Genomic DNA, 24,646 nt, shown 5'->3' with positions numbered 1-24,646 from the left:
CCTCCACCTGTGCCTCCTTGATCATATCCAATAAAGGTGAAATCACTGTCATCCTCAAGCAGACATCTCGAATTGGATCACTTGCTGTCTTACGGCTTAAAGCATCGGCCATCACATTGGCCTTCCCGGGATGGTTCAAAATCTTGCAGTCATAATCTTTTACCATATCTAACCATCTCCTCTGTCTCATATTCAAATTCTGCTGATCCATCAAATATTTCAAACTCTTGTGATCGGTGAAAATGGTGCATCGGACCCCATATAAATAATACCTTCAAATCTTGAAGGCAAATACCACTGCCCCCAATTCCAAATCATGAGTGGGGTAATTTGCCTCGTGAGGCTTCAGTTTCCTCGAGGCATAAGCAATCACATGCCCCTAATGCATCAGAACAACTCCTAAACCTGAAATAGAAGCATCACAATACACCACAAAATCATCCAATCCCTCCGGTAGTGCTAGAATTAGGGCCTCACATAATTTCTGCCTCAAGGTCTCGAAAGCCGATTGCTGATCTGGACCCCACTGAAAGGTCACACTCTTCTTGCTCAAACGAGTCAAAGGTACGGAAATTTTGGAGAAATCCTGGATGAACCTCCGATAGTACCCTGCTAGTCCCTAGAAATTTAGGATCTCGGATGCGTTCTTCAGAACCTCCCAACGCATTACCGCCTCAATCTTGGCAAGATATACCAAAATACCCTCTTGGTTGATGATGTGCCCCAGAAACTGCACCTCACGCAATCAAAACTCATATTTGGAGAATTTGGCATAAAGCCTCTGCCTCCTCAAGGTCTCTATCACCTCCCTCAAATGCTGCTTGTGCTGCTCTTTGGTCTTAGAATAGACCAAAATATCATCAATGAAAACGATCACAGACCGATCCAACATCGGTCTGCAAACCCGATTCATGAGATCCATGAATGTTGCTCGAGCATTGGTAAGCCCAAATGGCATCACCACAAACTCGTAATAAACATAACGAGTTCAGCTCCCAATAATCAATACACATCATGTGTGACCCATCCTTCTTTTTCATGAACATGATCGGTGCTCCCCACGGGGAACTGCTCAGACGAATGAATCCCTGGTCTAGTAGCTCTTGAATCTGCGTAGACAACTCCTACATCTTAGGAGGAGTTGGACGATACAGTGCCTTGGTTACCGGAGTCGCATCAGACACCAAATCAATATGAAACTCCACTTGTCTTTCGAGAGGCACCCTAGGAAAATACTCTGGAAATACATCCAGAAAATGCCGCACAATAGGTACACTGCTCATCTCTGACATGACCTTGACCCTCGTATCTGAGACATAAGCCAAGAACCCAAAATAACCCAGCTGAAGAAATCTCTTAGCCCTCGCAGCTGAATAGAGAGTTGGCCTACGCAAGGCTCTCTCTCTCCCCATGGATAACCAGTTCTCTCCCACTTGGGGTTCGAACCCTTAGTAGCTAACGCTCACAATCTATAATGGACCCATTGATCCCCAACCAATCCATCACGATGATCACCTTCAATCCTATCAAGGAATCAGAACCAGATCAATAATAAACCTCTCCCCGAACATATTCAGGACACTCCTCCGAAATACCCTCGCAACGCTCACGGTACAATCATCCGTAATTTCCACCTCAAGTAGGGAATCCAAAGTCCCTGGAGCATCTCAAAACTTCTTGCTGAGCGCAAGAGATACAAATGATCGGGTAGCCCCCGAATCAAAAAGAATATGAGCCGAAAATCATTGACCAAAAAGGTCCCTATAAAAGATCATAACATATAAGTATAAACAATAAAATAAATAAAACATAAATAGATTACATACCGATCACGACGTCTAGCGCTGCTCGGGCTTCCTCTCTTATCAATTGAAATGCACTACTCTTCACCGCAGGAGCTTGTGCCTTGATCGGGCGGCCATCAATAATCAAGCCCTCCTCCTCCTCTAACCAACCTCGGACAATCGGCCTTTTTATGACCGGTCTGGTTGCAATGGAAACAAATCAAGCCCTTCTTGGGGCAATCCCGGCTCACGTGGCCCAGTTGGCCACGTGCATAACATGTCAAGCCTGCCGCTCAACAGGCTCCACTATGTGGCTTACCGCACTTGGCACATTGACTGTAACACCCGTTTATTTATTAGTTAAATAAATAAATTAGTGAACGAATGGTAGCCTAAAATAAATAAATAAATGTATAGAAGCCCTAAAATCAAGAATAAATGAGCAAGGCGTTAGTTCGAGGAGTTAAAAGTTATAATTATAGAAGTTGAAGGATGAATTGTAATTCACGGGTTAGTTTGTAAAGAATGTTGGAAGTTGAGAGTGATTTGGTAATTCTGGGTTTAATTTGAAATAAAATCATGAAGGAAGGGGTTAAAGTGTAAGTATCGGATTCAATTTAAGAACAAATTATGGAGGAGGGGCTGTTTAGTAATTTTGGGGTTTATTATGAAAGTAATTCTAGAAGTCGGGGTCTAAAGGGTAATTATTGGATTAGACTTGAAAGATTCCAAGGGGAGGGACCAGAATTGTAAGTATGGGAAAGATGTATATGGATCGGGTATATAACTCCTTTAGTCGTCAACCCTAACCCTAATATGAGAGGCAACCGTCACCCACCCTTATGCCTCCCTCCAGCCGCCGTTCACTTCCTTCTTCATCTCTGACCCAAAGCTGCCATCTCCCCTCCGCTGTCAACGATCAGTGTACCGGCGAAGAGAAGATCAATGCATCAACGTCGTGTTAATCAGGAGGAGCGGGAGAGTGTGGATCGTGGAGGCCATGACTGTTTCCGATGTCGCGTCAGTCGGTGATGGAGGAGCAGTTCATCTCCGTCGCACCTACTTCACTCCACTCTTTCTTCTCCCTCAGTTCGTTGAGATTCCATAGTCCCTCCATGCCTCCTTCTTCTTACTCTGCCGGCTGTCGCTGCTTTATCTCTTCACCACCAGCCGCCATGGGTGGTGGCTGCGAGTTTGGGTGGATGTGTGATGTTGCTTTGATATTCGTGTGACTATTGGCTTGCTGTCACTAGGAGCGAGCTCCTGAAGACCACCCTTCATGTGTGCTGCTGCCTAATGCCGTCAAGACCACCGCTGCCACCTTTCTATGGTGTTGCCGTCGCCAATCGCCACCAGGAGGGTGGCTGGACCTGTTTGCAAGAAAGAAAAGAGTGTGGGTGTTTGTTCTTTCTATAGCATGTGTTGTGTGTAGCTTGTTGGCCGGAAAAGCCGTTGCCACCATAAACCGCCATGGATGCGTGTTGATGTAGTTAGTGTGTGTGTTTATTCTTGGTTAGGGCATTGTAAACTATAATTAGCTAAAGTATAATGAAAGAAATTGAAAACCACCACCTTAGGGTGGTGGCTGTCGCCACCGGCCACTGTGTCGGGTGGCGGCGTGCTTTGCCTCGTGGTGTTGATTCGTTTGGGGTGCTTGAAACCCTAATGGGCCCAAAGAAGCTCAAATGGGCCCAATGAAACTTAATGGACTCTAATGGACCCAATAAAACCTTAATGGGCTTAATAATATTTTAGTGGCTTAATAGGCCCAATAAAGCCCTGATTGATCTAAAAGCCCAACAAATTAATAAATGGGCTAGTATTTGGGTTGGAAACCCTAATGCCATCAAAACCCTAATTTTGGGGAATTAATCGAGACACACGAGAATTATTTAATAACTTGGAATATTAAATAATAATCATTGGCGGAAATTAATCTAAGCGATATTGGACTTAATGGATTAAGTCCTTAATGGGTTAAGTAGGAAACTTAACCCTAATCATCATTTTATGTGAAACCCTAATTTCATTTGGGTTTATTTTTGGGCCTTTCTATTGGGCCTTGATGACTGGGTTATTAAATGGGCTATCCAAGATCAAGCAAATGGTCTAGAGTAATTTAATGGGCCTAGGGTAAGGCCCATGTAAGGGGCTTGGGCCTAATTTGGAAAATTGGGCCATAGATTGGGCCTTAATGATTATATGATGTTGGGCCTTAGAATGACACCATGTATAGGCCTAGGCCCAATTTGGAAAATTGGGCCATGTGTTGGGCTTTGATTCCTAATTGACTTTGGGCCTATGGTTTGGGCCTTGGGCTTGAATAAGCCAAGCTAGGGGTAATGTAGTAATTACCCAAAGAATGTACTTATGGTTATATATTGGGACCCAATTATTAATTGGGTGTTATTTTGGTGTTGACAGTTCGGGAATCTGTCAGCCAGCAGCTGGGGTTGAGTCTGCGGGACTTCAACAATGTGGGATTGTGTCTACGGGACTTCAGCAGTGTGAGGTAAGTTTCCTTCCAGTAGGAACGGGTCTAAGGCACCAAGGTCGGCCTGTATAGATGATACGTTAGTATTGGAGTGTGGGCAGAGCCTGTATCTAATAGTTGAGTTTGATTATGATATATGATTGTATGATAGAATTGTTTATACTCGTTGTCTGTGTGATACTTGTATGTTATGGTTTAGTAGCGGAGTGTGGGTGAGGCCCGTATCTCCATGAGTGTGGGCGAGGCCCGTATCTCCTAGCTGTTCATTATATGATTGTATATACTTGTATGTTATGGTTTAGTAGCCGAGTGTGGGCGAGGCCCGTATCTCAGAGATAGTGGAGTGTGGGTGAGGCCTGTATCTCCCAGCTAGCGGAGTGTGGGCGAGGCCTGTATCTCCACGAGTGTGGGCGAGGCCCGTATCTTCTAGCTGTTCATTATATGATTGTATGGTATGTGGTATGATGGGGGAACTCACTAAGCTTCGTGCTTACGGTTTACAGTTTTGGTTTCAGGTACTCGTTTTCAAAGGAAAGGAGTCGGCTGGATCGCAGCGCATCACACTATGTTTTCCGCACGTGAGATCTTTGGTATTACACTCTGATATGGTTTTATGATAAAATGCTTTGATTATTGACACTTTGGTTTTGACATGATATATGAATATGTATGTTTTATTACTGATGGTTTTATATTATAACTTAATCAAAACGAAATTTTTGGCCTTGAATTTTGGGATGTTACATCGGCCACAACCCTGCTGGGAGGATCGAAGGTCTCAGGCCTGTTGGCCTAAACCACTGCTGCCTAAATCTGCTCCAACTCCCGCTTTGTCCAGAGCTCCAACTCAATTTCCCGTCCCCGGGCCTTCTCCACCATATCATTAAGGGTTTTGCACCCCGAAAAGCTTACAAACTCCCAGATATCATCCCTCAGCATGGAATGATATCTCGTCTTCTTCATCCCCTCATCCACAATGTATTGCGGAACCAAAAGTGCTCTCTCCCAAAACTTGGCAGTGATCTCCGCCATAGTCTTTATAGTCTGTTGTAGATCCTGAAACTCTCTCACAAACCACTGCACCTTGATGGACGGTGCAAAATCGTTATCAAACCTCCTCAAAAACTCCTCCCAATTCATCTCAGCCACACCCGCTGATCCCACCTCGCGGGTAACCTCCTCCCACCGGTCTCGTGCTCGATCCCTTAACATACAAGATGCGAACCCCACCTTTGCCGCCTCGGGGCAAAAGCTCGTGCGCTGGGCATTCTCCATGTTTGCCACCCAACGTCAAATAGTGATGGGATACCTGACCCCAAAGAACTTAAGCCCACCACACGCCTTAAACTCCCTGAACAAGGGAGCTCAGGACCTAATCTGGCCTGCAACAATCTCGACTCGGAAAGACCTGAGCCGCTCCTCCATGATCTACATGATGTACTCCTTGATGGTACCAAATATCATCGGCATAGCGTCATGGATGCCACGAGTAACCTTGACCGCGATAAGATCGTGCAACCTTTCATTAATGGGCTTTGCACCAGAGCCTGAACTTGATCATGATCCTGAACCTGAACCCGAGTCTCGCATGATCATCACCATCCTCAACTTCAAAATACCACATGATAAAAAATAAGGAATTCAAAAGGGATTCGTCCTCACTGGACTCCTTAGAGCTTCCAGGTCTGACATTGTTTTGGGTACAGGTCCTATGCTTTCAGTAGTACGGGGTCAATACTACTTTCCACAGCTACGTGTACCTTCCCCAAGGCCATACCTGATACCCCTAATTCACCCGACCACACATCATGACCCACAAAGCACAACACCAACTCATATCCTAGACTATTCTAGGATTTCCTAATCCCTACTGAACCAGAAACTCAAACCAATCATAACAGGTTGCCCTATGCATGCAAGTTATACATTAGATAAAATCACATAGAGTGTCAAATAAGCTTCTACCCTAAGCCACAACCAAACAAGGAATATGAAAAAGTTAGAATTCATCATTCTATGGCTATACAATCCTAAACATATACAACTTGGAAGACATGCACATAGAAAATAATCAATTCAACATCAATTTCCAAATATAACTATAGCATGGCTATTACATTGGAAACACTTACTTGAGCTTGGCCGATTACGCACATTGTACTCTCCCTTTTTACTTATAAAACCATTTTCAAGAAAATTTATAACTGTTGGTTTCTTTTTGAAAAAGGGTTTACCATTTCCTTAGTTTGAGTTTTGACACACCCAAAAGTGTGCCCGGATCTCTCCAACCAAGGCTCTGATACCAACTTGTAACAACCCAAAATTAATGTAAAAATTTTCATTTAATAATTAAAAATTCCCATTTAATATTTAGAAATTCCAATTACATTTGTTATCAGGATTCCAATACATAATCATATTATTCAAAAAGATCAGAGTGCCCATAACAACTAGTGGGGAAAAAATACTGGAGAGTGCATGCTGCGCCATCATGATAGGGCCCTTACCCTTAGATCCCGAAGTACTTGAAACATCCAACAAACTGTAAGCACACGCTTAGTGAGTTTCCCAAAAACACATAAACACATAACCATATATTGTCATGCACACCTAAACATAAGTTTGCCATGGACTCCCTCTATGGTCTTCATTTGGAATGTCGTGGGCTACCCCCATGGTCTTGTATCCCAGTGCCATGGGCTCCCCCTAAGGTCTTGCCAAGTGCCATGGGCTTCACATAAGTCAACACATAAGTCAATGCAAATCATAGCATAATCAATTACTATAATATTATAACAAATAATGGGCAGCCTTAGTGCCTTCGACCCACAGGTGTAATGAAAAGACTCACCTCAATCTGCTGAACATAATAGTTGATCACTTAATAGTCTGAATCTCACACAGAATAATAATACAAATAACCCTAAACTAAGATTATAATTTAACCTAGACAAAAAGTCCAAACACTTAAGCCTAAGCCCTTCCATGATGACCCAAAAGTCTTCTCTTTACTAATGGGCCTAGGATACAAGATAAAAGCTGTTAATGGGCCACATGGCCCAACAAGCCTAACCAGTACAAATATGGTCTGGAACATAATAACAGTCCACTACCCTAAATGAGACCAGGCCCAATAAGCTCATAAGCCCACACGAAGCCCAAACCCTTATGAGGTGCGTACGCCCAACGTACCACTCCAATACGCTTCGCGTACTGAGCCCTTTGGTTGTACGCGCAACGTACATACTATTACGCCTAACATACAAGCTGATCATGCACCAATGACCATTAAGTGCTTAATACTTGGGATTTCAATGTTAAACTTCAGATCTGAGTCCATTAAGATCTCCTAGGGAATAAAGTTGGCAACTTTATGCCCTTGCATGCCATAAGGGTCCCTAAAACTCTATTATTCCCATTAAGACTTCAATCTCATGCATGGAATCAAAACAATCTGCAAAATGGCACCTTTATGCATCTATCATGCTCAAAGAGCTTAGATCTAACCATTCTAGCCTCTTGAGTTGCTCAACTCACAAGAGAGGGTCCAAGAACCAAAAAGGGACTGCATAACAAAACCCTAGCTCAAACTAACAAAATTGATAACAAGTTTAAGACTTTATACCTCCAGAAGTTCCTCAAGATAAACTAGATGTAGGATCTAGAAGCTTAATGACACCCAAGACTTGCTCACCACCTTCTCCTTCTTGAATGCTCTCTAAAATGGCCACCAAAAACAATCCTTAAGCTCAAGAATCACACTCTCATGAAAATTTGGGGTTAAGAGACGAAATGAGGCTATGGACGCTGATTAAGGTTTGGTCCAAATAGTGAAAAGTTGCTTAAATAGGTCACAAGTCCGAAAATTAGGGTTTTGGCCACCTGCCACGTACGCCCTGTGTATGTCGTTCTCCTTCGTGATCATTCCTCCTCAGTACGCTAAGCGTACTTATAAGTACGCCCAATGTACGAAAGGGACCAATTATGCAATGAAATTTCATTTAAAGGGAATAGAGGTAAATACTTGAATTGGAGCGTTACACAAGATCTACACTTCTAAATCCAATAAGTCCTTAATGAGGCTAAATCTTAAACATGGACACAAAGTAACTCCAACCATGACTCTTTTCTGAATTACCAGAAGCTCAGAGACCTCAAGAGGACAATAACAAGCTCTGGAGTTCCTCAAACTCCAATAGCATCCATGGTTGGGACAAAAACCACCCAAAATGACCCCAAACTTGAATCTAGAAGAACAAATGCCAAGGTATGAACTTTATACCTCAAATAGCTCAAAAATACGAAGAAAATGATGGATCCAAACCAACTTCTTGCTTCCTTGCACCAAAGTGAACTTCCTCCTTCCTCAAGCTTTACCAAAATCCAAAGACTAGGCTCAAAATCAAGAAAATAAACTCTGAAACATGCATGCGTGGAGGCTGAAGGGGATGTCCTAATCCTTAAAAGTAGGTGATTAAATATGGACAATATGGTTAGAATGAAAATAAAATGACAATTCCAAATCTATCATTGTTATAAGAATGAAATACAGGTATAAAACTAAAATTTTCTTGAGAATAAAACATAGACACACGTACAATTATAAAATTCTTATGAAAATGAATATAAATTTCAAGTGTAACGATAACATTCTCATGAGAATTAGAAAATTCTAAGAAAAACAAGAACATTGCAAATCTTCTATACATGTCTCCTAACGATCTAACAATCCGACTAACCTTCATCTTTATGTTCGACAACTCCATTCTTCACATTCAAAACACTAGTCGTTCATGCAACTAGATTCATCACCAAACTTGGTTCTTTTTTATTCCCATCAATACCAAGAATCCCAACCCATGAATGAAGACAACGAAAAAAAAAGTTAAAACACTAGTCGTTCATGCAACTAGATTCATCACCAAACTTGGTTCTTTTTTATTCCCATCAATACCAAGAATTCCAACCCATGAACGAAGACAACGGAAAAAAAAGTTTATCTATTTTTGATCTTACCACAACAAACACGAAGTGCCGGTTTGGATGAACAAGAAGTTTATTTTCACGCAACTAGATTCATCACTAAACTACTTATTCGAAACCCATGCCCACTCTTTTGTTATTGAAAACTACTTAAGTGAAGAAAACCAATTAGTGAGTACTTAATAGTGGTTACTGATGAATTACAAGTAAAAAGCAATTAGTGACCATAAAATAGTGGTCACTGAATATATATATTATAATTTTCAATTAATAAAAACTAAAATTTTTTTAATTAAGATTTTTTATTTTTGAAAAATGTCAACAACTTTGTTTTCTTTTTACACATAATTTTGCAAAGAATCATTATATTGATCGGTACTTATCAAACATATTTACTATAATAATATTTGGAAAAAAAAAACACGTTAGAAAAAAATGTCATGGGTTGTATTTGTATTTTGACTAAATAAGGAGACTCGACTAATTTTTACCAAATTAATTATCCAAATAATTTTTTGTGAACACGATTAATTGGTTTATTGTTATAAATAAGGTTGATTAATTTTGACTTCTTTGATAAAGAGTACTTTGCCCTAAATCGACTCAACAATCAACACATCTCTTTTGCCCTAAATCGATACACCAACAATCTCTAGTTCAACACCATCGCGCCGGCCCATTGTCGTCGGACCATTGTCGCCGGTCCATCGTCGTCGGTCCATCGTTGCTCCACACCCTCCCATTGACGCACCTCTGTTCTCCACTCGAATTCAAACAGGTACTGCATACTCTTTTCTCCGCTCTAACCATCAATGTAGCTAAATCTATTGCTCTCTTGTCACATACATCACTTTCCTGCAAATCAATTGTTCAATTGCTAATCAATCGGCCCCATCATTGCAAAACGAACAAAAGTCATATATACTAATATTACAACGATAACAGTTTTTACACTTTCCTGCAAATCAATTGTTCAATTGATAATCTTAACAATGGTTTTCCCTCTCGATGCTTTAAAGGTGTAGAAGGTATAATGCAATTTGTTTTGTAATTAGTAGTTGTACTTGCATACTTGCATTATGAGTTTCTCATCACGAATTTTAATCCTTTTTTGCAAGCCTCTTGTATTCAATAACAATGATATTCATGTAACTTAATTGCTGAAAAGCTAGATACCTCCATAGTCTATAATCATGGAAGGAAGGTCACATCTCATATGCCAAGAAGAAAAGAAAGTTTGCTGACATGTCCTTGCATCAGGTTCATTCTCTGTTGTCATTTACAAAGAATATGAATGAGAATTCTGTTATTATAAGACATCAGATTCTTGTGATTATCTAGTTTAAACTATGTGTTTGCGGACTCCAGATGGTGCACTACTTGACATAATAAGAAATGCATATGATCTTCTTTCATGCTGTGATATCAAGCTCCCTGAGGTATCATTTTTGCTTTACATTAACATTCACACATAGAGAAACTTATGTGGTTTCCAGAGTGTGGAGAATGTTGACCAAATAACTTTTGTTGTGCAGATTGAAAGTAATGATAAATATGCTAATTCTGGACCACCATATCACATCCTTCTTCATCCTGCTCTAGGTCCTCTCTGGGAAGTCACTAGCCAAAAGGTAAGCTTTGGTGAAAGAATTAGGGTTGGTTGCCTTTTATTATTTCTAATATTCTTTTTTCTTTTTAACTTTTCTAGTTTCATGGTGGTTCAATTTCTAATGGTTCTGAATTACCAATTGAGGCTTTCGAATTCTTATGGAGAAACATTGAGGTCAAACATGTTTACCTATACCCTATTCAGACATACAAATCATAACCATTTTTTTTCTTTTTAGTAAACTTGCTCTTTTGATCTCAGCTTGATGGGAGTTTGATAGTCGTGGCTGAAAATGTCATGGGATCTCATATTGACAAAAATCATGAGTCTATAGTATAATATGGCTACAGGTAGTATACTATGTGGCATATGCAATAAGTAAGAGAATATGAGACTTGTGATGAAATATGATATGCTTGTTCATGTATGTAATGTAGGTGTGCACGGTGCAAGTTAGAGAATGTGAAAATATGGAATAATTTAAGTTTGTGTGGGGTCATCAATACCTTTCTTCTATATGTCCTACAACTTACACCTTTCTGTGTAAAACTTTGGTTCAGGTCTCTCCATAGATACATATGAAAGAGATTATTTTCCCACATTCACTCAACCAACATCTTACCTACGTGCAAATGGAGTTGAACTTGAAGATTGGCTTCAAGATTTCAACAAAGAAAGATTGATCCTTCCAACTGAAAAGTACAAGTCCTTTTATGCTTCTTCTTCTCTTACACATAGTTTAACTTCAAATTTCTTTTCTTTTCCTTTTTTTTTGGCAGATTTGAGACTATTATATTTAAGTTAGAGGTGTTGGATCATAAGGCTCGTGAAAGAGCAGGAGTTATAACTCTTACACTTGGCTCACCTATACCTATACTTTTGACATTTGATGTTGCAGTTGAGGTATTCTTCATTTTTAGTATTATTATGATATTATCTCAATCTATATAACTCTTAGGATTTTTTTCAATTTGCATTTATATCTTGAATTTTACCTATTTGGTAGGCCCTTCAAGCTCTTTCCATACAATATGGGGTATTCCAGTCAATTTTACAGTTACTGGAAAGAAAAGGTATCTCATTTTTTAACAATGAGTACTCTTGGTTTTATGCTTTTTAATTTTTGCTTACAAATTTGTTCTTTTTTTATCAGCGTGAAAGATGGCTTAAACCCGTTCTACGCCGCATGCAGGTTAGTTTCCTCTTTCAAATGACCATTTTGCCCCTGAATGGTAAAAACATTTTTTTTCTTTTTGTTGTTATTACAACCACCTCCTCCAGTTAATGACACCAACCCATACAATGTATTTAGACCAAGAGAGAAAGCTCACAGACTTCATACAAGAAGGGTAGGTCTGTCAATTCTTCATATTTTTACATAATCTAAAGGTATTAAAAGATATTTATGTATTTTCAGATGCAAAGAAGAGAAAACAATGTCCAATCAATTGAAAAGCTTCGCCAGGTCAGCTTTTTCACCCATATATGTTGTCATCCTACTTCTTAATCTTACATTTTATTTGTCAATCGGGTGAGACACAATCTTGATCAAGCCAAAACCTTACTAGAAGCTTTAATCAAGGTACCCTCACACACACACATTTCTTTTTATTTTTTATTTTTATTTTGGTAGTGATACTGACTAGATGAAGAATGTGTGCAACAGAGAGAGGAGAAAAAGAGAGATGTTTACCTTTTGAGAATCATCGTTCAAAGAAGAACCTCATCCCTTTCAACTTTCACCTCTGTGTGTGTGGTTGGTTGAACACAAGTTTACCCTTGGAAGCAATTGAATTTAATTTTAATCCACATTGATCTTATATGTTTGTTTTTTGAAATATTGGATAAAATATATGGATTTTGTTTTTTTAAAAATGACATATAATTTTCATATTATTGTTGTTGTAGTGTAAAAATTTATAGGATTGATTTTTCTTTTGTCTAATTGGATATTGTTATATTTCATATTAAAAATGACATTTGATATTTCAATAATTTTTTAATTATTGACCCTTTTTTGTGTCTAATGATAAAATCAATGACGACCTGTTATAGTCACTAATTAGATAAACCAGTGACCACTTTCTATGGTCACTAACTGGATAAATCAGTGACGACTTTTATTGGTCACTAATAAGTAGATAGAATAGTGACGACTTTCATTGATTAGTGACAAAATTTAGTGACGAAGTGGGTCGTCACAAATTTAGTGACGAGTATATTTTAGTCACTGTTTAGTGACCATATTTATATTTGGTCACTAAATCGGTTTTGTGACGGACCTATAGTGACGAAAAGTGACGACCGAAATTTTGGTCACTAAATCATTTAGTGACGATTCATTCTATTGTTAGTGACCATTTTGTTTTGGTCACCAATTGGCATTTTTTTTGTAGTGAAAAGAAGCTATTCTAGGGAAGATGAAAATTGAAGCCGGATCAGATAAGGGCATAATGAAATATGGATCGTAGAAGATAAAGAACTATGAAAAAAGTTGCTTCTCTTCTTCATAATCATTTGTTTGAGCATACGTAGAAGACACAGAGTTATGACTAGAATCTAAATTTTTTTCCAATAAATGCATCCATTGCTATACATCATCATCTTTCTATATGTATGTTCCATATATACAATAACCTACAGAATGAAAGACCATTAATTAATTTTCTGATAAGAGTTGGACATGGAACAAATAGAGGACACAAAGTTATAACTAGAATTTAAATTTTCCTCCCTCCACCATGCCCACCTTTCCCTGCATCACGCCCACCACCCTAATATTTAATGTCGAAACCCTTACCACCACCACCACCACTAATCTAGAAAAATGGAAAAGACCTCCTAACTGAAACCCACAAAAATTATAATCAAATGAACTACCTGGACCAATGTATTAAACGCAACCTGATTATGTCGATGCATGTCTTGAGGCGTACAGAAGAAGATGAATGTTGACGAAAACGGAGTGATGCACTTTGGTATATCAGAAGCGTCGATCTCCTTAGGGTAAGGATATTTGGGGCAATACACTCAATCTAGGTTATGCAAAAGGGGTTTAATTTTGAAAGGCAATTTGGTAAATTCATTTTTTTTTTGTTAAATTAAAAGGATTATATGATAAAAAAATTTGATTAAAAGATTATAAAAAATAGTCAAAAAAATAATTTTGGTAAATATGATATTTTAAAAGTTAAGAATGGTAAATATGATATTTAAATTTTAGACCGGACAAATACGATATTTTAAAGCTTAAGAAGGGTATATACGAAATTCTCACATTATAAAATTGCACTTCATTGCTAAAATTTTAGCATGCTTAACCTTGTTGTTGTTGAAGATACGATTATTCTTATAGCACCAAATGACCCAAATGAGAGCAAAAACAACAACAAACTTCACACTCCCTATCATATTTCTAAGAATTTGTTAACGAATCTGCATATTTGATTATGCAACCAATAATTTGTGTTTGGATGAATTAGTGCATTCATAGTTGTTTGATGCATAATGACCACTAAGGGTGCCAATAGGTTAGGTTGGATCATTAACATGTTGAACTACTTATTTAAATGAAGTGAAAATCTCTATGGGCAATCCAACTTGTTTAAGTAAACGAGTTGAAAATTCTTAACCCAACCCAACATTTTTAATAAATGGGTTGAAATTAGATTGACATGTTTATTGTTTTTTCAACCCAACTTATTTAGTAAACAAGTTAAACTCGGATTGACCTGTTTGAATTTTCACAAAAAAAGCCCCTTAAAAATCAAATAAAAATACATACAATTTAAAAGCTATAATAATTTTTTAACTTTAAAAATTATACAACAATAACTTTATAGGTTCGTAACACAAACACAAATAAGTGTTTACAACATAAAACTTAAAACATTATAAATGTTTAATTTATAAATTCCACGCAATTTGCGTATTATTTTTACCAACTCAAATTCTAATAATGATTACTGACCCATAGTTTTTGATAAATAAAAAATAATAAAAATATAATGATCAATTAAATAATAATGCTAAATAAATGTAAATTAAAAATATTTTAAAATATTAAATGGGTTGGCGAGTGGTAAAAGGGTTAGAAATTTCAACCCTAATCCAACTCATTTAATTAAACGAGTTAAATGAATTGACTTATATAACTAAATATGTTCAAAATCTTAACCCAACCTATTATATATTTGTTGGGCTGGGTTTTGGATTGGTTTGGCGGATTCGGGTTGGGATTGCCACTCTAACGACGACATGTAGGATCATTATCTTTAAGTGTATGTGGATGAAATGCTTAAAAATCAAAATGATGTAAAATTGAATCTCGTGGCCATTGCCGAGGAGTGAGATAAAAGCTAAGCTTTGTTATTAGTTCTGTCATAAATTTGCCAAACTCACCACATGCTAATTTAGAATTTTCAATGAGAGAAATATTACAAAATTGTCACATCACTGGATGGAATTATTTAAAAAACAACACAAATAGTACTATAATACAACAGTGAACAACACGCCTAATTCACTTCCATCGACTAATACTGACATAACAATCTACATTCGACCGTGATGTGTATATGGCTAGCTAGCTAGCAGGAGTCGCCCACCACATAAGGTGAAAGACGACGATGGGAAATCCTCTGACCAATATTTAGTTATTTTATAATATTAAAATTTGAATGATTTTTGTTTAATTTTAAATAGTTTTGTATTTAAATTTACAAGAATTATATTACACTACGATTCGTTGCTATTATGCTTTGAATGGTAACATTTGTTTTATATATTTTTATAGAATAACAATAGAAAAGTAAAAAATATTTCAAAACGATTTGCTTAGGTGTCATAATATTTTCCTATTTGATTCTTTCTAATTTTAAATGTTCAATGTTGCAACATGTAATCGCCATTGGTTGATCTAGACCTAATTATTGTTGTAGTGTGAGTTTGGTGGCTAATTGGTCCATATTAGAATTTTGTGGGCTAGCTAATTGAGTAAGTTTTACTAGTGAAATACATTAACTAACCCTATTTATTAGTAATTAATTATTAATTAAAATTTCAACAACCTCTCCCTTCCTTTTTTATTTTCTTGTACCCGATGAAAGTACCTATTTTAGATATATTGCCTTTTTTAAAGGAAAGAGAAAAAAGACAGCTAAACGGTGTTGATAAAAGAGGTTTGGCAAGATAGAGATGTAGCCTCTAGAATAGGAATTTTTTACTAACAGGGTCAGGGAGGGAGTGATATTTTGTCAAGGCATGGTATTGGTAGGGATCGATGAAGGGCTCTTAATTTGGTAGTGGCTATAGGCACCATAAAGACTATTCACACATTAAAGCAGAAGTGGACAACAATGATGGTGGCGAAGGGTGGTAGGTCTCAAGTTCGATCCACACCACTGTCGTTTCTACAACTCAACGGTGGAGATTGATCAAATGCAAGCAATTGTTACACATCACTTGAAAGGTGCAAATCCAAGTGACCCCGTACTCATAAACCGTAGGTATAGTATTCAATGATATAAGAAGATATCGTAGCACATGTCCTCTCCATTCTCTATTAATTAATTCAATCACCTAAAAGAGAACACATATATATAGCTCCCGATTATTTGCTTATCCTATAAGAATTGAAAAAAAAAAAAAGATCAAAACAAAGGAAATCTCAATTATGATACAAACTTCATTAGATCGACTCAAGATGAAATGGCCTTCGAGAGTGGTTGACTACTAGACTTTACTGATGAGACTTTTCCAGGTATATATAATCCCCTATTCATCATTACCATAACGTAAGAGACTTTCATTTCAAGACGATAGCATAAAAACAAGAACACCTAATTATTGAAGTCTTAATTAGACATTCAAGCAAAGACAAGCCAAAGTGCATGTGGAAACTTAGAAACCCTAGCTAGCTATTTATATCAATCCGATCTTAGCGCTTTAATTCACTCAGTAAGGCGAAACACCCACATTGGCAGTGGTCAGAAATCCATCTTTCATGAGCAGATCATCTCCTTCCTGCATATATATAACATCAAACACAAAGATACACACAGTGAAACAAAAAGATGATGTCGATAAAAGCAAAAAGCTTAATTAGCAACTCCATGGCAGAAAAAAGTTTACACTTTCCTGAGAGTTTCTCATTAATAAAGATGAACAGAGAAACATAAGCACATGATGGATAAGAAAAAAAGGATTACTGTAGGACCAAGATAGATATGTTTGAGAAAATGGTGAGATAGAAAATTCCAGGGTAAAAGAGGATTACCTGTTGGCACACATTGGGTTTCTTCACGGGTTGATCAGGCATAAGTCCGAAGTGGATGTGAGGAAAATGGGCCCACTTCAAAAACAAAAACATAAATTGAAAAATTATTAAAAAAGGAAACCCTAGTTTAAACGAAACCCTAGGCAGGAGTAAATAAAGATTAATTAATATTACATTCTTTGCAGCTGCACTGAAGGCCTCTCTGTGACTGATATCAGGGTTTCCTGCTTTGATACGTTGGATCTCTTCCCTGCAATTATCACGTTTAATTTTAACAACTTTATTTATTTATTTTTTTATAGTAAGCTTTTTACAGGTCTATATGCAGTCAAATAACTTTTATTTAAATTTTCATAAGAAGTTGTGTACTTCAAAAGACAGTCACTTTAATGTGTTTGAATAAATACAAACATTATCATAATGGTTTTCGGAGATAGTAATTGAAATAAACAGAGAAAGTATTAAAATAATAACAAAATTAAAACCCACATTAATTAATTGTTGATGTTCGATATACGAACTTTTTGCTTCAATTAATTTTAGTTAGTGAATCCAAAAATATGTTTTTTTTTCCTTTGATATATTTTTATAGGATTTAAATTCGTTGGTGATTTTATTTTGTTAAAATAATTTACTGCAATTTTCATTTACTATATAAAGAGTAAAGTTGATCAATTATAGCGTTAAATAATCAATGTTTTCCAGAGGGAGTGTACATTTTGATCGAACCTAAAACTTTTTGTAACTATTTATATAGTACAAAAAATTCATTCAATAAATTGTACTCCACTGTCTAAAAGGGTACATTTTCATCTAAAAAATTCAAATCATGGTACTTTGAAGTTTCAGATTTGACGTTTGTTTTTGTTTTTTATATTTTGAAATGTTTATAATATGTTCAAATTTCTTCATCCTACAAACAACTTTTCTTCATCTATAAATTCTAAAAAAATGTACATTCAATGTCGTTAAGGTCGCTGCTACATATAGATATTTTTCTATCGAAGATCATATCATTTGCTAAAATCTTTGTTTTCTTTACCTTTTCTAATAAAAATGTGTCCCTCCAAACTCTTTTTTGTGGAACAAGATAATATTAATAAAAATATGTTGGTCGGAGTCTGTACCACATATTCCTCTATTTTTCGTACAAGGGTATACAGTATACTGTTATGCACAATAATATTTTATCACAAATATATTTTTTGTTAAAGGTTAAAGTTACTTACTTGATGAATCTGTTGTAAGCAGAAGGCACTCTTTGGCGCTTCTCTGGAGCTGCAAATAGAAGACAAACATAGCGACAAGTAAACAGACATTACATAAAAATCGTTTCACTGCTGACTATTTTGTAGACTCTCTCTCTCTCTCTCTCTCTCTCTCTCTCTCTCTCTCTCTCTCTCTCTCCTATCATAACATCATCATTATCTCTATCTATCATAGAATTCTAACCATTTTTTATGATGTGGTAGATACACTCTCTGATTTTGATACACATGCAAACGGAAAAAACAAAGAAAAAAGACAGATATTTTGTCAATTAACCATTTTGAACTGGAAGAAGATAAAAAGGCACTAAATATTGTAAACAATACAAGAAAAAAGTAATTAATAAGTGGTCTTTTTTGAGCTAGATCATTTGCTTGTGTTTATGTTAGTGTGCTGTGGAGAACGTGTCAACCTTTTATTAACTATGACTGTTGTTTTAACCCAGTATATTAGGGTTTCCTTGCTGATCAGAAATGTAAGTGGAAAGTTGCTGAAGTAAAGTTGCCTTTATGGTTGTACAAAGCTATTATATTCAGAAATAACAAAGAAGAAGAGGGAAAGGCAAGAAATAAAATCTAGAGAAAGTGAGTTTTTCTTCTTACCAAAAATAATAATTTAAGACCCCAATTGACAAACTTAAAAAAAAGACCCTAACTGAGTATAAACTTTTATGAAGTACGAACACTGAAGTATTTTCTCAAAACTACTCTTGTTTAGAAAATAATATATTGTAATGCAAGTTAAATTAATGAATATCTACTGTTTTATCTTCTTAAAAGATTTGAAGTGATGAAGTTGGTGAATTAAAACGTAGAAATCAAAGATCAAAAGGACACATCTCTTACGTCTGTTTGCCACTGGAGGTTTGGGAAGCTCATCAATTCGAACAGGAGTAACCGGCTCATTTGGATTTGGATGGTTGATGAACAAATTGGATGGGGCGTTTCTCATCTCATCCTGAAAATGTTTTCAGATGTTAAGTGAACATGTATATACATTATTGTAGAGAATTGTGTTTACAATATCAATGTTTATACTTTTAAGCAACTCATATATGGTTTTCTCGAAAACCCATGTTCTATACCATACATGCCAAGAAGTAGTGGGGAGAATGGAAGTAAACCCAGATCCCAACAATGGAAATTGTTAAAATAAAAAACTGTAGAGAACTTGGGGGAATCGAAACCAAAAACCAAGAAAAAGAAAAGAATTAGTAAATGCAAAACCCTAACCCTAGATTCCATTTTTCAAGAAAACATCTTGGGTAGAAATCGGGGGGTAGATGTTCATTACATTTTATTTCGAAATGATGTCCAATATATGGCTAGCTAACTGCATACCTCGATTAAGCTATACACACACACACATAAACAAAGTGGGAATACTTAATACACGTTCTATTTTTTACACGAAAGATTTAGTTACTGGTGAAAAACTAATCTGGGATTTCTCTCTTTTGAAATCTATTGGGAGTCGTATAAAGTTAATATCGTCTTCACTAAAATTATAAGTTCATTGATTTATACCATAAGGTTTTGAGGAGAGAAGAAATTATGGCCAAGATGGAGTTGATTAGCTGCGGCGTTGGCGGCAACAGCTGCGGCGGAAGCAGGAAAGAGAAGAGCTCGCATGTTGACAGACAAGAGATTAGTGCAGTGGCCACATCGAACAGTAACGGTAGTGAACAAACTGCTGCAAGGAACGCTCACCTACAATAGCAAAAAGTTATAAAAATATTATTTTTTTCAGCATAAGTAATAAAAATCATGAAAAATTGAGTTGAAGATCATCATAAAGATCGATTAATATGGTAACGTAGCAGAGAGTATTCTTGTCATAATTTACTGAGATTCAAGAATATATGCATCAAGGAAATTGGAAAATAACAAAGTCGAGAGTAATCAAAGATTGTGATGACTTGAACAGGAGAGATATATATATCTCTCTCTATATATACAGTGATACAGATGATAACGATGATGATGATGTTTTGTACCGCGAGTACAGTATCACAGAAGTTGCATTGGACATAGCAGAGCTGTTCGGAGGGAGGAGAGAGGTGGTGGTGGTGGTGGTCCGGTGAAAAAGCAGCTGAAGATGACATGTTTTTCCTCACCTTTGCCCTTTCTACTCTCTCTCTCTCCTGTTTGATACTCTCTCACAGTTTGATTTGATTGATTGATAAGATTGACTGAACAATGTATATGGATTGATTGATGGACAGATTAACCACCTTTGGGATCTGACCTCCTTGTGTTTATGTGTGTGCGTTCTCAAAGACAAGAGAGAAGGAAGCTACAAATAAGAATGTGAGAGAAAAGAGAATGAGAGAGAAAGACCCACTATATAGGATAGCAATTGGATTAATCAAACCCCACAATCGTTTCTTCCTTGTTTTTATCATAATAAATTATTATTGTTTTTCTTGTTATTTATGACCCAAGAATGATTGAATTATTTTTATATTTCTTAAGAGTGTTTTTCATTTTGCCTCTTTTTAAACCACAACAGCACTATATATATAGGGACTAGCAACAAGCTAGTCATACAAACAACGTTTTGACTGTCCTTGTATTTTTGTCAATAATTTTTCAATACATATATCATTCAGGTACTATTATTAGAAGTTTTTCATTACTTATAGCATTCCCAAACAACACAAAATTATACGAGCTTAAACTATTTTCACGCAAAATCATTTCAAAACAAGTTGGAAACAATTTGTACAAGCTAAAATCAACATTTTAATGTGACATACTCGTCTTCCGAATTTTCCGACCCGTATTTATCGAAATAGAAATGGAATTGATCTCAACTCCACTTTATGCCCGCCGTGCGACAACAATAATGAATCCGAAACCTACATGAGTGCTCTACTTTTCTTCAGGTTTGAACAAGGCTTTGCAACTGGTGGATCATCATCCCACACTACAAGAAATGTTGGCATCAGCAGCGACGCTTTTAGCGGTAACGCAGGGCATTAGCGGCGACATGTAATTGACGCGTTATATTTCGCCACTAATGCCCTGCGTCGCCCCTAATGCCAACATAAAAGTGATCCGCGTCAAAAGAGCCCCATCTGTCCGATTTGTTTTCAATCCAAGGGTCATAGAGGAACGAAAAAACGTGCTGACTTTTCCCTCCAGGGTGTCGCTGCTAATAGTCTTCTGTTGCCGCTAATTGATAGGTGCATTTTATGCACTTATTTTGCATGTTATTTCTATCATTTCATAGCATTCTACTTTATAATTCTAGCATTTAGTTAATTATTTGAGTAATTGAATATTTCATTAAGAATGCCTGGTACTTCACCATTTTTTATTTATTTTGCAGGCATTATAGAGCATGGATGCATGGAGTTTGGATGCTTGGAGCTTTGGAGCATGAAGAGAAGATGGAACCCGAGTCATTATGCATTATTATCATAGCAAAAGACTATGTTTGAAGCACGGCTCAAGTTACACCGACACGGGTCGTGTTTGTCCTTATAATCTTATATTTGAGCAACTTGACTTGTGGTGAACCTAGACTGAAGATGGAGCCAACGGTGAAGAGTTGTTTGATTTTTAGCAAAAAGCATGGGTAAACACATGGTCATGCCAAAAACGCATGGGCAAAAGGCATGACCATGCTAAAATCGCATGGCCTTATGGCAAGTCACGTGAACTTTAATAAAAATAGGAGAAGACGTCATTTGAATGCAGACGGTTTCTGGAGCAGTTTTAGGCGATCTTGGGTGATTCTAAGAGAATTTTTGGAGCTTTTGAGAAGACCTAATCATTGCAAACACTTTTGATTTCATTTTAGTAAGCATTAAACATTTTAATTTCATCTTTATTCTTGTTTGATTTGTTCTTAGCCATATATGGCTAAGAAACCCTAGTTTCTAGTTCTTTTTCAAAACATGTTGATTGCTTGACTTGAAACATATGATTTGATGTTTGATTTGTGATTCTATTCTAGTGATTATGTTTTTTTTAAACTAGAAACCTTAAATTTGATTGGCCACTTTCATGAATTGAATTTTTGTGCAGTTAATTAACTTTTAGGGCACCTAATCGTTCTATTAAGTTAATAATTGGTAACAAGCAATAAGTTTTCTTATTGTAAAACATATATTACATGTTTTCACACTTCCGGGCATATGAGAAGAAATGAACATTGTTGGGAAGCTTGTACAAAACTTAATGCAGTTTTTCAGTACAATCTAAGAGCATGTTTAGGTTGAATTAGTAAAGCTAGGTCTAGTCAAAGAGCGTGTTTTGGTTAGATAATTTGGCAAGCGAGAGGTATTAGAGTGTGTTAATATCTTTTAGTACCAACTTAGAATAGCAATCTTGAATTACATCAAGTCATAATCAAGTTGAACAACAACATTGAGAACTAGAACTGGAAACACTTTTACAACTTGTTTACCAATCTATTTCATTTTGTGCATGTTTTTAAAGTAGATTGTTATTTTCATTATTTGACTTTTGCAAACAATTCCCCATTTATGACCAAAGTACCTTGCGTAAAGAGGTATAGACTTTTATCTTGTGTCTCTATGGTTCGACCCTGCTTGCCCTAGACTACTCTTTAGTGCATTAAAGCAGTGTATTTGGAGTCTGTTGTACCCTTATTGTCACACCCTAAAACCAAGAATGGCGGAAACGTTCCGGAGTGGAGGACGTCATGTGAAGTATCATAACAGTGTAAAGTAGTAAACAAGCAACAACATCATCCATTGCATTAAAATTAAAGTTTTAATACATGTGTGTTCTTTCATAATGTACAACAATAAAATGAATAATCAAAATAAGGCGAGTCTTGTCTGTGCTCCATCTTCTCAAAAACCTGGCCATCGCACCTGTCTAACTGATGACCTGAGAATACAAGTTATTTTGAAAGCGAGTATCAGCTTTAAAGCTGGTGAATTCATAAGTATTTAAGTTTCATTGTCTTGCTTACTAAAAGCTGTTTTAAAAGTCATGTAAACCTTTAAATGAAAATGTTGATGTAATTATGAAAAACCCTAGAAAATCCCTTATTTTCTATTCGCTTTAGATGTAGTCTTCTACCAAGACCCGAATGCTTTGTTATGACAATGTAGTCTTTTACCAAGACCCGAATGTTTTTTTATGACAATGTAGTCTTCTACCAAGACCCGAATGTTTTGTTATGATAATGTAGTCTTCTACCAAGACCCGAATGTTTTGTTATGATAATGTAGTCTTCTACCAAGACCCGAATGTTTTGTTATGATAATGTATTCTTCTACCAAGACCCGAATGTTTTGTTATGATAATGTAGTCTTCTACCAAGACCCGAATGTTTTGTAAGTAAAATGATAGTTTTTCCTTTCTATTGACTAGTACTAAAAGTACTTAGTGTAACTCTTTGTTTAGGTTAAAGTATCACAAAATAAAGTAAATAGGAAAAAATACTAATGTAAGTGTTATCCCGAGGTACTAGGGCTAACACGCCATCGCGTAAAGCGAAACGTATAACCTATCACAAAATAAAGTAAATAGGAAAATATACTAAAGTAAGTGTTATCCCGAGGTACTAGGGCTAACACGACATATGTAAATGTTATCCCGAGGTACTAGGGCTAACATGACGTATATAAATGTTATCCCGAGGTACTAGGGCTAACATGACATATATAACCTAATGAACATCCGAAGATTGTCCAATTGTCCTCTGTAGCAGCAGCAGGGCGGAGGAAGGGTTAGTCCCGTAATTGACTCCTAATATAAGTAATAACCTTAGACATCCGTAGATGTTCATCACCTACTGTTGCTAACAGATGGGTTCCGGAATGGTTAGTCCCGTCCATATATCCCGAGGTACTAGGGATAGAGTCCCGTCTAGATATCCCGAGGTACTAGGGATAGGGTCTTGTCTAGATATCCCAAGGTACTAGGGATATGCAGGAAGATTTACACAGAAGGTACTAATAAATCATCCTCGCAATTCGAGATACAAGTATTCATGTTAATATACACAGGTAAGTGTATCTACGTCAAGGTACTCATGTAATGTGTTCATGTAAGCGTATTCATGTATCATGTAAGCATAGGTAAGCGTACTCATGTATCAGGTAATGTACTGGTATAGACTCATGAATGAACTGACTCTTGTGTGATTCCTTGTAATAGGAATAATGTTTGATATCGTCAAATTATCCCTATGATAATTTACTAAAAGGTAATTGGTTGTTCAAGTAGGTTTATACACTCTTACTA

At 36.6% G+C, this 24,646-nt stretch overlaps 1 protein-coding gene across 1 annotated transcript; it reads right to left on the bottom strand.

Moving 5' to 3' along the window:
- Positions 1-16,634: 16,634 nt before the first annotated feature.
- LOC111881380 (axial regulator YABBY 1) lies at positions 16,635-20,775 on the bottom strand. The gene is made up of 7 exons (XM_023877773.3): positions 20,413-20,775; positions 19,943-20,125; positions 19,262-19,373; positions 18,377-18,425; positions 17,322-17,397; positions 17,148-17,222; positions 16,635-16,894 (listed from the first exon to the last, which is right to left on the bottom strand). The coding sequence occupies exons 1-7, from the start codon at positions 20,518-20,520 to the stop codon at positions 16,826-16,828; spliced, it is 672 nt and encodes a 223-aa protein (XP_023733541.1). The 5' UTR covers positions 20,521-20,775; the 3' UTR covers positions 16,635-16,825.
- Positions 20,776-24,646: the final 3,871 nt, after the last annotated feature.

Source organism: Lactuca sativa, chromosome 7 (genome assembly GCF_002870075.4).
Source record: "Lactuca sativa cultivar Salinas chromosome 7, Lsat_Salinas_v11, whole genome shotgun sequence".
Taxonomy (NCBI): Eukaryota; Viridiplantae; Streptophyta; class Magnoliopsida; order Asterales; family Asteraceae; genus Lactuca; species Lactuca sativa.
This window is presented reverse-complemented; position numbering and strand designations above follow the sequence as displayed.

What these genes read in the sequence shown, in the direction of transcription:
- LOC111881380 (XM_023877773.3), bottom strand. Translation starts at nt 20,520, where the DNA reads ATGTCATCTTCAGCTGCTTTTTCACCGGACCACCACCACCACCACCTC. An exon ending in TCTGTGATACTGTACTCGCG is followed by an intron (nt 20,126 to 20,412) that starts GTACAAAACATC and finishes TTGCTATTGTAG; the next exon opens with GTGAGCGTTCCTTGCAGCAG. An exon ending in ACCTCCAGTGGCAAACAGAC is followed by an intron (nt 18,426 to 19,261) that starts GTAAGAGATGTG and finishes TTCTATTTGCAG; the next exon opens with CTCCAGAGAAGCGCCAAAGA.